This window comes from Neofelis nebulosa, chromosome 7 (genome assembly GCF_028018385.1).
Source record: "Neofelis nebulosa isolate mNeoNeb1 chromosome 7, mNeoNeb1.pri, whole genome shotgun sequence".
In the NCBI taxonomy this organism is placed as follows: domain Eukaryota; kingdom Metazoa; phylum Chordata; class Mammalia; order Carnivora; family Felidae; genus Neofelis; species Neofelis nebulosa.
Window position 1 is genome coordinate 20,729,737 of NC_080788.1, and position 14,231 is coordinate 20,743,967.

A 14,231-nucleotide genomic window follows, 5' to 3' on the forward strand; every position below is an offset into this window, starting at 1 on the left:
AATGTTATTTAATTCATAACAGTTGTGTTAGAGGAAAAATAAAGGTGGTGGTCTATACAGTATGGAAATTAGGCAAGATGAAAATGCTAGCAGTTTTATGTGATGGGGCAAGAGCACAATAAATGACACCCTTCTAGTTATCATCATGGAGGAGGTTTCCATCAGAAGGTTATAACTCAGTCAGGATGGGAGTTCTCATTAGTATCAGTCTTTTTAAATTGAGAAAGTTTAAGTTCGAAGAAATAAAATCAATTGTAAATGTTTTTAGATCTTTTTAAAGCAATTTAAAGTTTGTTTGTTACTGAGCAATAAGTCTATAGAACTATTAAAATTATGCATTCTTTAATCTCATTCTTTTTCTTTAAAATGTATATATTTATAACATCATTTGCATATTTTATGCAAAGAATGTAAGGGGAATCTTCTGTTTTGTACGGCCCTTTAAATTCTGAGGTACCTAGAGCACTTTGGGGATAAAGCTTAATTGTGCTTATTTATTCTTGGATTAATTGTGAGATTTTATTACCTAAGCTGTGGCTAAAAATTTTGACCTTTTATGATTTAAAAATACCTTGACTTTTATAGTTTTGCCTAAAAGACTGTTTACCTCCATGCAGCTCATAGTAATTTAAAACTAAAAGTACACCCCCACAGAATAATTGACTATGAAAATAGAAACTGTGGAAAGTGCTTATGTTTTATCCTTTCAGAAGGGTAACAGGTAAGAAACATTTTCTTCATAAGAGACTGCTAATAGTATGCATTAATAGAACCAAATTCTTTGTTTAAAGTTAGACTTAATTGCATTTAAAAATTGGGGTATCTGGGTTGCTTAGTTGGTTAGGCGTCCAACTTCGGCTCAGGTCATGATCTCCTGGTCCTTGGGTTCGAGCCCCACGCCTGACTCTGTGCAATGTATGCTTAATTAGAACAAGTAAAATAGGTCTATTCTACCTCACCTACTTCCCACTCCTCTTGAATTAAGCCTTTCTCCATATTTCTCCATAATTTATTTAGCATCATATATAGAGTTTGTGTTTTTAATAATTAAAAAAGGTCACACTCTGCACATTATTTTCTAGCTAGCTAATTTTACTTAACAATACAATGTGACCATCCTTCCAGCTTATTCTTTTGATGAGAAATTTTACATATTATGGAAATTATGTTTCTAGGTCTTTGCCTGTGCAATCAATGTTGCATAAGCATCTTTGTCCATGATTTCATATACTAGCTTTTTATTTCTGAAGTCATTAAAGAGTGTGTTGGTATTACTTTTAAATTTTCACGGATGATGCCAGATGACTTTCCAAGAGTAATATTTGAGACTACACTTGTTTATTTCTCAGAATTCTATGTTTACCTATCTGATCGTTGTAAATTGGCAACTCCGTATTTTATTTAAAAAAAAAATGTTTAATGTTTATTTTTGAGACAGAGACAGAGTGAGAATGAGGGAGGGGCAGAGAGAGAGAGGGAGACACAGAATCTGAAGCAGGCTCAGGCTCAGAGCTGTCAGCACAGAGCCCAGTGCGGAGCTTGAACTTAGGAACCCTGAGATCATGACCTGAGCCGAAGTCGGACACTTAACCAACTGAGCCAACCAGGCGCTTTGGCAACTCCTTATTTTAAATTGATGGTTTCCAGATTAGTAGCAGAGCTGAGCATCTTTTTATGAGATTATTGACCATAGTATTGCATCCTCGTAAATTGCCAGGTTAATTTCTGTTGCTCATTTTCTGTTATATTGTTCTTTTTCATTTTCCATCAGCTAGTAGTAGCTCTTTTGGTGAGTGTGTTGCAAATATAAATCTTTATATCTTTTCCTGTGCAATTAAACATTTTTAATTGGGGCGCCTGGTCAGTTTTTAATTTTAATATTTTTAATTGGAGCGCCTCAGCCAGTTGAGTGACCGACTTTGGCTCAGATCATGATCTCATGGTTTGTGAGTTTGAGCCCTGCATTGGGCTCTGTGCTGACAGCTCAGAGCCTGGAGCCTGCTTCAGATTCTGTGTCTCCTTCTCTCTCTGCCCCTACCCCACTCATGCTCTGTCTCTGTCTCAGAAATAAACATTAAAGAAAAATTTTTTTAATAATAAAAAAATAAAAATAAAACCATTTTTAATAGTGAAATATTTTCATCTTTATGGTTTTTGAATGTTTATCACATTTAGGGAGATCTCCCCCAATCTAAGATTGCACAGGTTTTATCTAGGAGTTTTACAGTTTTTAATGCTATTAGTGCTGGCATATTTTTTCCTTTTCATTTTCCTCTTTTTTTTTTTTTTTTTTAATTTTTTTTTCAACGTTTTTTATTTATTTTTGGGACAGAGAGAGACAGAGCATGAACGGGGGAGGGGCAGAGAGAGAGGGAGACACAGAATCGGAAACAGGCTCCAGGCTCCGAGCCATCAGCCCAGAGCCTGACGCGGGGCTCGAACTCACGGACCGCGAGATCGTGACCTGGCTGAAGTCGGACGCTTAACCGACTGCGCCACCCAGGCGCCCCCCTCTTTTTTTTTTTTTAATTTTATTTTTTACATTTATTTTTGAGAGACAGGGCAAGACCTAGCATGAGTGGGGGAGGGGCAGAGAGAGAGGAGGGACAAAAAATCCCAAGCAGGCTCCAGGCTCTGAGTTGTCAGCACAGAGCCCAACGCGGGGCTCGAACTCACGAACCGTGAGATCATGACCTGAGCCAAAGTCAGCCGCCCAACTGACTGAGCCACCCTGGCGCCCCTCATTTTCTTCTGATTGTAGAGGGCATTGAGGAAAATAGTTGATTTTTTAAAATTAAAATGTAATTATAATTCTCTTTATATAATTTTTATACTATTCTTTTATACTCATTAAAATTCTCCCCAATATTTCAAGCCCATCTATCATCTATCTCATGATTATATCATCTGAGTCTTCAAAATAGTGGTAAATAACGATAGTATTGGCAGGTATCACTGTGTTGTTACTGATTTTGGTGTAAATACATTCAGCATTTCCCTATCTAATATGGTATTAGCTCTTGATTTTGGGAACTAGTCTCATAATTAATTGTATTTCCAGTATCTTTGCTTTATTTGTGGTTTTTATTAGGAATGGCTGTTGCATGTTTTCACATGCCTGTTTGATAGTTTTTTCTTGTAATATTTAGATGTCATAATGAATTCTGTGATAAATTCCTAATGTTAAACTAGCCATATACTTGTGAAATAACCCTGCTGTGGTCATTGTATAATAATCTTTTACTACATAGTACATCCCCTTAGCTAGTATTTTATTTAGAATTTTTTCCTCCACTCATAATTGAAAATATTTATTGTTTTCTCTGTCCCATCATTGTCATGGTTTGGGTGTTAAGGTACTGTTAGCTTCAGATTGAATTTCTGATAGAATGTTGAAAATTTTTGAAATACATGGTATTTTTATGATACTATTTTCTGTGTTATTAGATATGTTTGGAATTTTCCATAAAAAGTTTGAAGAAAATTAAGTTAGAGACTGTTCTATTTCAGTGTGTGGTATAGAGTAGTTAAAGACACAAATTATTTGTTGCTATTACAACTGATAACATAATAAATATTCTTAAAATGTGTTCTTGGACAAAAAAACAAAAACAAAATGTGTTCTTGGACATGTATGTATTTCTCTAGGATAAACCTAGAAGTCAAATTGCAGGTTATTGCATGTTTGCATTTTCTGTTTTGATAAATGACTTCCATTTTGCCCTCAAGTAGTTATACTTATTTACACTTACTTTACCATCCTTGTATGAGTGTCTGTGTATCTCCATGTCCCTCCCTACAGTTGATGTTATTGTGAAAACTCTCATGAGAAGATGATTTCAAGTTACTTTAATGTGCGTTCTCCTAGTTACTTGTGAAGGTGAACGTATTTTCATGTTTGTTGTTATTTGTATATTTCTTCTGAATTGTCCCTTCCTGCTACTCATTTTTTCCTCAGTTGTCTCTTTTAAACTGATTCATAGTTCCTTATATGTTCTAAATATCAAATTCTTGTATGTGTTGTTAGGTCAGTATATAAATCTTAATATTGAACTCATTACACATGTTCTTTCAAACTATGAAATTTAATTCAGTTTGAACTTTTTAGTTATTTTAAACCCCATTTCATTTGGTTCAACCAAAAAAATATATACTATATTTTAATTATTTGCATCCTTTTTAACTTCTTATGTAATCACTGCTGTTGATGTATGAGGCATTTTGTGCCTTGAACTTTAACAGTCCTCTATTTTTGATGATACAGATTTTTAAGAAATATATCATGGTTTGGAGTTTGTTCCATCTGAAATTGTATTTTTGTCATTGATATGCATAGAGATCTAATATTTCTAAATCTGTAGACATTTGTCCTAACATCATTCATTAAATAGCATGCTTTTTTCTGACAGCTTGGGGCTGCCACTTCATTAATAAATTTTACTACTGTGGATAGATTCCTCCATTTTCTATTTTGTTACTTTGATCTGTACTACTCTAGTTTTCATTATTAGGTTTTTATAGTATTTTGATAACTGTTAGAGTGTCATTGTTTTTCAAAGTTTGCTTGGCTGTTCTTACACTGTACTCTTACAAATGATTTCACAATCATCTTTATGCTTATAATTTTTTTTCTTTTTTTTAAATTTTACCAATGTGTAGTCTCCGGAGCAGAGAGGAAGAGAGAATTACTAAACCTGGGGCTGTCTCAACTCCTGTAAAGCATGCGGATGATCATACACCTAAAACAGAAGAAGTTGTAGTTGAAAGAAATGAGAAACAAGCACCCACTCTTCCAGGTAAGCCTAGCAAAATACTACATTCGGAAAACATTTGCAGTCAGACTAAATAAAATAATTGTCAGAATTTACAGAAGACTTAAAGATGCTTTCTTGATTATGATGATTGTTATTTCTATTACTACTATTACTCCTACTTCTGCTACTACCTATGTTTGAATTTTTCTGTATTTGACTTCCAGAATATTCCTTATGGGTATAAGGTTGGCATGAATCAGTAGGCTTTCATGAATTTTTAAAAAAAAATTTCTGGATAGAAATTATTCATAGTTGGGATGCCTTAATGGCTCAGTCAGTTGAGTGTCCAACTCTTGATTTCAGCTCAGGTCATGATCCCAGGGTTGTGGGATCGAGTTCCGTATCGGGCTCCACGCTGAGCATGGAGCCTGCTTAGGATTCATTCTCTCTCTCTGCCCACCTCCCACATGCTTACTCTCTCTAAAATTTAAAAGAAAAAAAATAAATAATTCATAGTTAGCAACTATTCACAATTGAGTAAAGTTGTTCTCCAACACTTCTCATTTAGGAAAATTGGCATAAGTTTTTTTAAGTTATTTTGCCAATTGAAAATGTTTTCATAAGCACTGTAAGTTATACCCTGTGAAAACATATGAGATCAGATATAAGAATCTGTAAGCCTCCTAGATCCATTTTCTTGAAAGTCTGGGAGATTTTGCTTCTCATGTCTCAGTTCCTTTGCTCAAATCTTTTTGCTCTGCTTGTTTAGTGGCAAAGAATGTGGTTATTTAAAAACAAATTTTACCACAGTGAAGAAAGATGGCTGCTTTGACAGTCTGAGAGAAATGTAGTGATTCTGTCTTGTTCTCCTTTTCCTCATCTACCTCTCCCCTCCTCCCCCAGAGGATTTTTCAGAACCTAACAGCATACTTGGTGTAAAGACATCAGAATTTGTAACTGTACTCTGTGCTTTAACATATATATAGTATATATGTTCCTTACCAATTTCTCTGAGCTTATATTTTGCTGATGAATTTTTACATGTATTTCGTGGACTCTTTATTGTTTGAATATTTTCCTGACTGCTTACATTATTCTAGTTTTTAATAAAGTGATTCTTGCACGATTTTTAAATTTTCTTTCTTTTAGAACCAAAGCCTGTGTACGCTCAAGTTGGACAGCCAGACGTGGATTTACCTGTCAGTCCATCTGATGGCGTCCTGCCTAATTCAACTCATGAAGATGGGATTCTGCGGTAATGTGATTTTAAACTTGTATTGTCTTCTCTGTCCATTATTCAGCATGATTTAAGGTGAAAATGCAGTCGCAGACCATATTTCATATCCTTTTTAAAATAGTGTGTACCACTTAATGCTATGGTTTTTTATTTTAAATTATTTATATGACAGAGATTAGAGAATAAAAAAGAAACTTTTTGGATGTTGACTTTCTCACCACTGTCCCTGCCTAGTTTTCAGGTCGGGAATTACAAAAGTTAAAAATTGTTTTCTACTTAAACATCAAAAATTTTCACAAGCTTTCTAATGCCCTAGCATTTAAAAAAAACAAAAAACAAAGAAACAACAACAACAAAACAGTGTTTCTCCATTTTAACACTATTGACATTTTGGGTTGGGTACTTGTTTATTGTGGTAGACTGTCCTTCTCATTGTGGAATATTTAGCATCATCCCTGACCACTAGCTGCCAGTGGCACCTTCCAGTTGTGACAACCAAAAATATCTGCAGACATTGCCACATGGTTTCTGGGGGCAAAATCACCCTTGGTTGAGAACCTGTTCTCAACCTGTTAGCAATTCAAAAGTAAGTTTTTTATATTCCACACCTTTTATTGCTATATGTTTTTTACTTTATGGGATTGAGATATAAATTTTATAACCAGATTGCAAACCATCATGATCACCAAATTAGTCTTTGTTGCCTCTGTGGTAAAGGGGCATAATGTTAATAACTGAAAATAACCAAACTTTTTAAAGTGGGTTAGATCTAGACCCCTGCTCTCATCTGTTTTCTTTGCTAAAGGGAATTGGGTTGTCACTACAATACCTAGCTAGAGAGAAAACTCCTGAAATAGATGGGTATGACACAGATTAAAATTGTATATTGCTAATATCAGATAGCTGATAATTCAAAATACAGATCGTGAAGGAACAGTTTCCTTCTTTTTTCCTTTCTTAAAAATTGCTTGGAAGCTTTTATAACTCTAAAGTTTAAGAAAAAGTAACGATGTGATTCCAGAGACCTATTTCCCAGGAGAGCCCTCAAGAACAGATACCAAAGAAGATTGAGGATGCGGGCAGGATTTGTAGTTGAGCCAGAAAACAGTTCATTCACATCCAGTGACTGGATTTGGGGCAGAAGTAGTTAATGGGTTTACCTTTTGTTATTGTTGCAAGAAGCTGATTTAATGCAGATAAAGCAGAGTATAAAATGTCAGTCCTATAGGCCACATGACAATGAGACTGGGCCTAAAGCTGTCCGCTGTCCTCAAAAAAAAAAAAAAAAAAAAAGCTGTTCTTTAAAAAGGCCTATTTTTGCTAAGGGATGCAGACTAAAAAAATCAATGATTTTTAGTTTTTGAGGCCCGTAGGTCAGTCTGTGTGATAAAAGAACTACCAGGGACCTGGAGTCTCAAGGACTTTGAGGAAGGGTTTCCAAAACCTCTCCTTACAATTGGTTTGGGAGAGGAGTCTGTAAGCAGGCTCTGGACTCAACCTGGCAAAGTAGGATACCACCATGCCAGGTGATTGACATGGTCCACGATAATACTGGCTACTAGTTTCATGGAGGGACCAAGGGTGCCACCAGCCCTGGGAGTAAGTGACCTTATCTAACCTACAGGCTCTGATGTTTACATCTTAGTAAATGTTAGCTCCAGGTGAAGGAGTGGGATCAAGTGTGAATACCTTATAACATGTAAAACTTAAGGTGGTCTTTAGTTGGATTAAAAGAACTAGACTCCTCTCTCTTTCCTCAACTCATTCATTCATTGATTTGATTTGTATTTTTTACTTTCTATGAGTTTCTAATCATTTTTTCATTGTTACTTAATGAATTAAAAGAAAGGGACTTCTTCTATCCTTCATGTCAGAATAGGTAATAGAATTGTGTGTCTTTTTGACTAGAAATTGTGAGAAAGTTCTAGAAACCTAGCTGGGTAATTTGTATTTAATTACCCTACAGGGTAGTTTGTAATTATGATCCGTTTCTGCCCACTCATTCTTCTAAGACATCCTTTAGTCTTTGTTTCAGGAATATCATGGTGATGGTACACTGATGATAAAAGAATGTGCATACATTTATTCCTTCCCATTCTCTCTCTCTCGTAAGAAAAGGGCAGAGATTGAGTATGGGGCTAATCCAGAAAGGCTGATTGATGATAAGATTTTTATTTAAAATCCAGAGAGGCTGCAGAGTAAGTGATCTGTATGAACTCAGAGTCTACCAACTGCAAAGTTTAAAAACCACTATCTATTGGATGTAAAGATTACAATGCTTGGAGCCTCATTTTGATTCCCTGGTATTAGGAAAATTTGTCAATTTGTGCTTCAGTTTCTACCTTTGTAAAACAGTACTTTTCAGTTATTCCATAGAGATGATATGAATGAATTGGGGTGGAAAAAAATGGAAGTTTTTTGTTTTTTTTTTTTTTGGTTTTTTTTACCATTGTGAATGTACCATGTATATCCAAGACTTTGAGTTGGGAAAACATTGTTTTTATAAACTAGTTTTAGAAATTAGTTGTAAAGCAGTAATTGCATATTAAATTCAGATATTGTAAAACTTATTAATCAGAGAATAAAAGAAAGTACCATTAAATCTGACTTGGAATTCTAACACTAAATTGTATTCAGTAAATTAGTGGTATGAGGGAAATTTCAGAAATGATTGTCCTTTGTTTCATTTTGAATATAGTTCTCATTGTATCAGTTTACTATAACTTTTCAAGCTTCTCTTAACCATTTCAAATGAAATATTTGTTTTAACAGGCCCAGCATGAAATTGGTAAAATTCAGAAAAGGAGATAGTGTGGGTCTGCGGCTGGCTGGTGGAAATGATGTTGGAATATTTGTAGCTGGTGTTCTAGAAGATAGCCCTGCAGCCAAAGAAGGCTTAGAAGAGGGTGATCAAATTCTCAGGGTATGTTGGTATATCAGAAATGTGATTCGAAAGTACTTAGATCTTTAGAGAAAGACCTCAAACACAGCAAACCTATTATAATTCAGTTGTAATCTTCTGTCACAGCCTGTTGAACCAGACAACCATTCAGATGAATCCGTCAAGTCTTGGTTTTACTGGCCTCATCCCTTCCCATTGCTGCATTCGTTCTTGTTGACTGCTGTGTTATGTGTTACTACACAGTGTGATGCTCTGGTTTCATTTAAATCTCTGGCGTTCATTGAACCTACCAAAAAAAAAAAAAAAAAGGTCTTAGATCCCTATACCAAGTAGTCATTTTAAGTTCAACTAGACCTTCAGGCAGGCAAGACTGTCATGGGCCACAACTTGCCATCTGTCGTTTCTCTCCCATGGGATCAGTCCTTGCAGCAGTCCTCCGGGGCTTTCTTCACCCCGGTGTGATGGCTTATGTGCAGGGAGATGGGATTTCCGTCAGGCAAATGTGTAAGCTGCCCTGGCTCCAAAGCTTCATGGCCCACAAGAGACAGGACCAGTTACAGGAGTCGGAAAGTCCAGTTCAGACGTGGTCTTTTCTTCTGTTGTTGTTGTTTTTTCTGTCTTTTCTATAAGCAATGCTATCTAGTCACATAGGACCATCCATGTCTGTCTCTTCTTAAAACATCCAAACCCATGGCAGATAAACTATGTCCCATTTTAACAAAAAGATCATATCTATTAAATGTGAATTCCTATTTGCTCCACCTCTCCACCTCATATTGTCATCACCACCCCTGTTCTGCTCTCTTCCTGCATTCAGGCTACCTCCTGGCCATGTGCTGGATTCAGTCTCCTGCTCAGAATCTTGCTGCTTATTCATATTTTTCTCTTTCCCTCTCCCCCGCCTCTTCATTTATTCTGTACTGTGTTCTTTCTCTCCTTTTGCTGTTGAACTTGTCAGTATGGTGGAGTCCCTTCCCTGGTTTGTTTTCAGTCATTGCTGTCATAAAATTTTATAGTTTGGCTTCTACCTTAACCACTGCTGAATCTGAATTTTCATAAGCCATCATTGACCTAATGGCATCCTCAGTTCTCATTTTCCTTTATTTCTTAGCAGTGTTTTGACTGTCTTAAGTGCTTTCATGAAGTGCTTTCTTCCTTGGATTCCATAACATTGCCATTCTGATACTCCTTTAATCTTTTAAATTCTTTTCCCAACCATCTTTAATGGTTCTTCTAAAACTTGGGGAATATAAGCAGCTCTGTGCTTCTTTCTTGCTACTACGCAGTCTCCATCTTGGGTTTGATGACTCATGTCAGCAGCCCACTCTCGGAATCTTCACTTTGAGCTCTTGCCTGAGTTTCCTCACACTGGGCCAGCTGCCCATGGCCATTTTCCTCCTCTACTTTGTCTTCCTTTCCCTCCAAACTTAGCATAAAATCAAGGTATGATCTTTGACTTACTGGTTTCCATCTCACAGTGTACTTTGATTCTTCCTGGTGATATTTACATTGTGCGCAGACACATCGTGGATAATAATGTTCACTGTATTAAATTAAACAGACCTATCTCTTATCTACCCCATATCCTATTTGAAATAATCAGGGCATACATACATCATTTTATTTTATGTTATGTTATTTTATTTTTTAAAAGCTCTTTCTTAATTTTATTTTTTAAGTAAGCTCTGTCCCCAGCATGGTGCTTGAGCTTACAACGCTGAGATCAGGAGTCACGTTGCTCTACCAACAGAGCCAGCCAGGCACCCCTACATACATCATTTTTAATTTATTTCCTAAGAGTTTGCTCTTGTTTTGCATCATAAAAGTAGCGCATGTTAATATTTTTTAATCTGGAAAATTTTCAAAAGGTAAAAAGGAGAAAATCTATCTGTAATCTTTCATGCACTTAGTAACATCATTTTGATATGTGTCCTTTGGTTCTTAAGAGCTTCAAGTATAAATAAATATTGACTTGGCAAACCTTGACTTACATCATACAAAAACTCTTACAGAGATGCCACAATGTATACACTTATTTTTTTTTTTTTACCTCATTTCCTTCTGATTTCTTTTTCAGAGACTATTAAAAAGTAGGATTCTATTATACATTCACAGAATTTTAAAAAATCTTTTTATTGAGGTATATTGGTATACAACATTATAACTTACAAAAATTTAAAGCCAGAGAGTTGTCTTTTTTGGTCTAAATTGGTTAGATTTTGCAGTAGATGATCTTTAATGTCAGCATGCATTGTGGCTTTTCTTTAAATGAATTTACACCTTCACTCAATTTACTTGGTTTCTACTTATTTTAAAGTAAACTATATTAATTTCTTCCAAAGGAAAATCATTTTTTCCCTCTTAAAGATGTGATATTTTCAAATTAGCTGAAGTCTGAAAACACTAGAACAAGTTCTCTATGTAGAGAAGTATTTTCATAATTTTAAAATATGACCAAGAGTAATTTATGAAATACATTTTAACAGGTAAACAATGTAGATTTCACAAACATCATAAGAGAAGAAGCCGTTCTTTTCCTGCTCGACCTCCCTAAAGGAGAAGAAGTGACCATACTGGCTCAGAAGAAGAAAGATGGTGAGATACTGCCTGAAAATGGAGAAAATCTGTAGAATTTTGAGAAATTAAATAGGGACTTGAATTTCCATTTTTTAAATCACTCAGAGTTGAGTGGTAAATGAATTTGTTAATGTCAGAGGGAGTTTAAATCACTTAGGGGCACATAGTGTTACATTATGCTTATTTGAAAGTGTGATAATACCACCAGCCTTTCTGGCATTCTAATTTAGATAGAATGCTGTCCAGACCTTCACATGGCATAGAAAAATCCTGGTTTTTATTAGCCATCAGAACCATGCAGAAGCATATGGTTAGTTTCCAAAGTTTTTACTGATGTTTTCTAAGCAATACATTTTTGTTAGCATTAATTAAAGACAATGGCTAATTGTCTTTGATTAAGCAAATACACTTTTCACTTAAAACAGGATTTCTCCACCTCAGCATTGCTGTCACTTTGGGTCAAATAATTGTTTTTGTGGGAGCTGACCCATTCATTGTAGTATGTTTAGAAATGTCCCTGGCTTCTATCCACTAGATGCCAGTTGCACACATACCAAATCAAAAATGTCTCCAGATATTGCCAAATATCCCCTGGGGGAGCAGAGTTACCATTATTTGAGAACCATTTATTTAGAAAATGGGAATATCTGTAATAATTTGCAGCAAAATTAAGTTAGATGACTTAAATAGAGAGCACATGTGTGGTTTTGGACAAGTTGCTTGATCTTGCATTACTCAGGGAAGAGCTCGAGTTTCTGCATTACTTTCCTTATCGGCAAAATGGAGATGCTAACCTAAGCATTCCTGTTTCATGAGGTCATGGTGATGTACATGAGCTAGAATACTTAATACAGCACCTCATAGTAAGAATTCAACATATGTTGAGGGCTATTTTTATTATTATTACCATTAGCATCTTCACATAATCTGTTCTTTTCAGATTAATTTATCTCACTAGCTATTGATACTGTTTTTGTTTTGATTCCTTTTAGTTTATCGTCGCATCGTTGAATCAGATGTAGGAGATTCTTTCTATATTAGAACCCATTTTGAATATGAAAAGGAGTCTCCCTATGGACTTAGTTTTAACAAAGGAGAGGTGTTCCGTGTTGTGGATACCTTGTACAATGGAAAACTAGGCTCTTGGCTTGCTATTCGAATTGGCAAAAATCATAAAGAAGTAGAACGAGGCATCATCCCCAATAAGAACAGGTATGAATATTTGGATACTTCTCATAGAACAAGTTAAGTAAATGATGATGGAAGACTTTAATCCCACTGGGAAATTTTGGCAATGTAAAGAGTTAGTTTTCATTGTATTTACTGTGTCTATGATTGACTTAGTTGTACAGACTCCTTTATTTTAGTTTAAGCATTGAGATTTATTTTTTATTTTTATTTTTTCAATATATGAAATTTATTGTCAAATCGGTTTCCGTACAACACCCAGTGCTCATCCCAAAAGGTGCCCTCCTCAATACCCATACTCAATACTCAATACCCTCAATGCCCTCCTCAATACCAATACCTCAATACCCACCCTCCCCTCCCTCCCACCCCCCATAAGCATTGAGATTTAAACTGCATGTGAAGAGAATTCTATCCAGTATTTTGACATTTTATCTATGAGTCTTTTTGTTTTGTTTTGTTTTTAAATATATTTATTTGTCTACCTGTCCTCTGTCTATTCTATCTTTTTTTATCCAGGGCTGAGCAGTTAGCCAGTGTACAATACACACTTCCAAAAACAGCAGGAGGAGACCGTGCTGACTTTTGGAGATTCCGGGGTCTTCGCAGCTCCAAGAGAAATCTTCGAAAGAGTAGAGAGGATTTGTCAGCTCAGCCAGTTCAAACAAAGTTTCCAGCCTATGAAAGAGTTGTTCTTCGAGAAGGTTATTTTCTGTAGACTAACCTTAATACCCTTTAATGTCAATATGCTAAAGAAAGAAAAAGTATAAACTATGTTGTTTTTTCTTTGACTTTCTCTCCAGCTGGATTTCTGAGACCTGTAACTATCTTTGGACCCATAGCTGATGTTGCCAGAGAAAAGCTGGCAAGAGAAGAACCAGATATTTATCAGATTGCAAGTAAGTAGCCTTAAGACTGACTTAAGATCAGGGCGCCTGGGTGGCTCAGTTGGTTGAGCGTCCAACTTCGGCTCAGGTCATGATCTCGTGGTCTATGAGTTCGAGCCCCGTGTCGGGCTCTGTGCTGACAGCTCAGAGCCTGGAGCCTGCTTCAGATTCTGTGTCTCCCTCTCTCTCTGCCCCTCCCCTGCTCATGCTCTGTCTCTCTCTCTCTGTCAAAAATAAATAAACATTAAAAAAAAAAAAGACTGAAGATGAGGTTGAGGGTGTTACTTAATTATTTCTCTAAAGGGTGTATCTGATCCATTCACTTAATAGAAATAAAACTTTCTGGAAGTGAAAATTTGCGGTTTACCTCATTTATTTAATTTGAAGGGAAACTTGAGTGATTGTGTTCTTGTTATACCAATTCCCTTTAATAATAAAAAGAATCACCATTTATGAAGCCCTGGCCTTCATATGAAAATTGCACACAATCTTGTTTAATAAATCCTGACAGTATTACAATGGGGTGTCAGAGTCCATTTACCAGCATTATCCATGCTGAAGTCAAGTAACTTGAGCGTTAGAGTGGTAGGGACCATCACAACCTGTTTACTCCAAACTTTCCTGATGACACCCAGCTGATGAGTCACAAAACTCAACTTTGAACCCAACCTTTCCTGGCTTTAATC

General features: G+C 35.8%; 1 protein-coding gene across 9 annotated transcripts in view; it reads left to right on the forward strand.

Moving 5' to 3' along the window:
- The window catches only part of TJP1 (tight junction protein 1), a 375,977-nt gene that overhangs the window by 333,170 nt on the left and 28,576 nt on the right, over positions 1–14,231 (forward strand). For all 9 annotated transcript variants that reach the window (XM_058736789.1, XM_058736790.1, XM_058736791.1 and 6 more), the window contains 7 exons: positions 4,660–4,796; positions 5,904–6,009; positions 8,764–8,914; positions 11,380–11,488; positions 12,463–12,682; positions 13,178–13,362; positions 13,462–13,557. In XM_058736789.1, the coding sequence (XP_058592772.1) occupies positions 4,660–4,796; positions 5,904–6,009; positions 8,764–8,914; positions 11,380–11,488; positions 12,463–12,682; positions 13,178–13,362; positions 13,462–13,557 (1,004 nt within the window). The remainder of the gene's footprint in view (positions 1–4,659; positions 4,797–5,903; positions 6,010–8,763; positions 8,915–11,379; positions 11,489–12,462; positions 12,683–13,177; positions 13,363–13,461; positions 13,558–14,231) is intronic.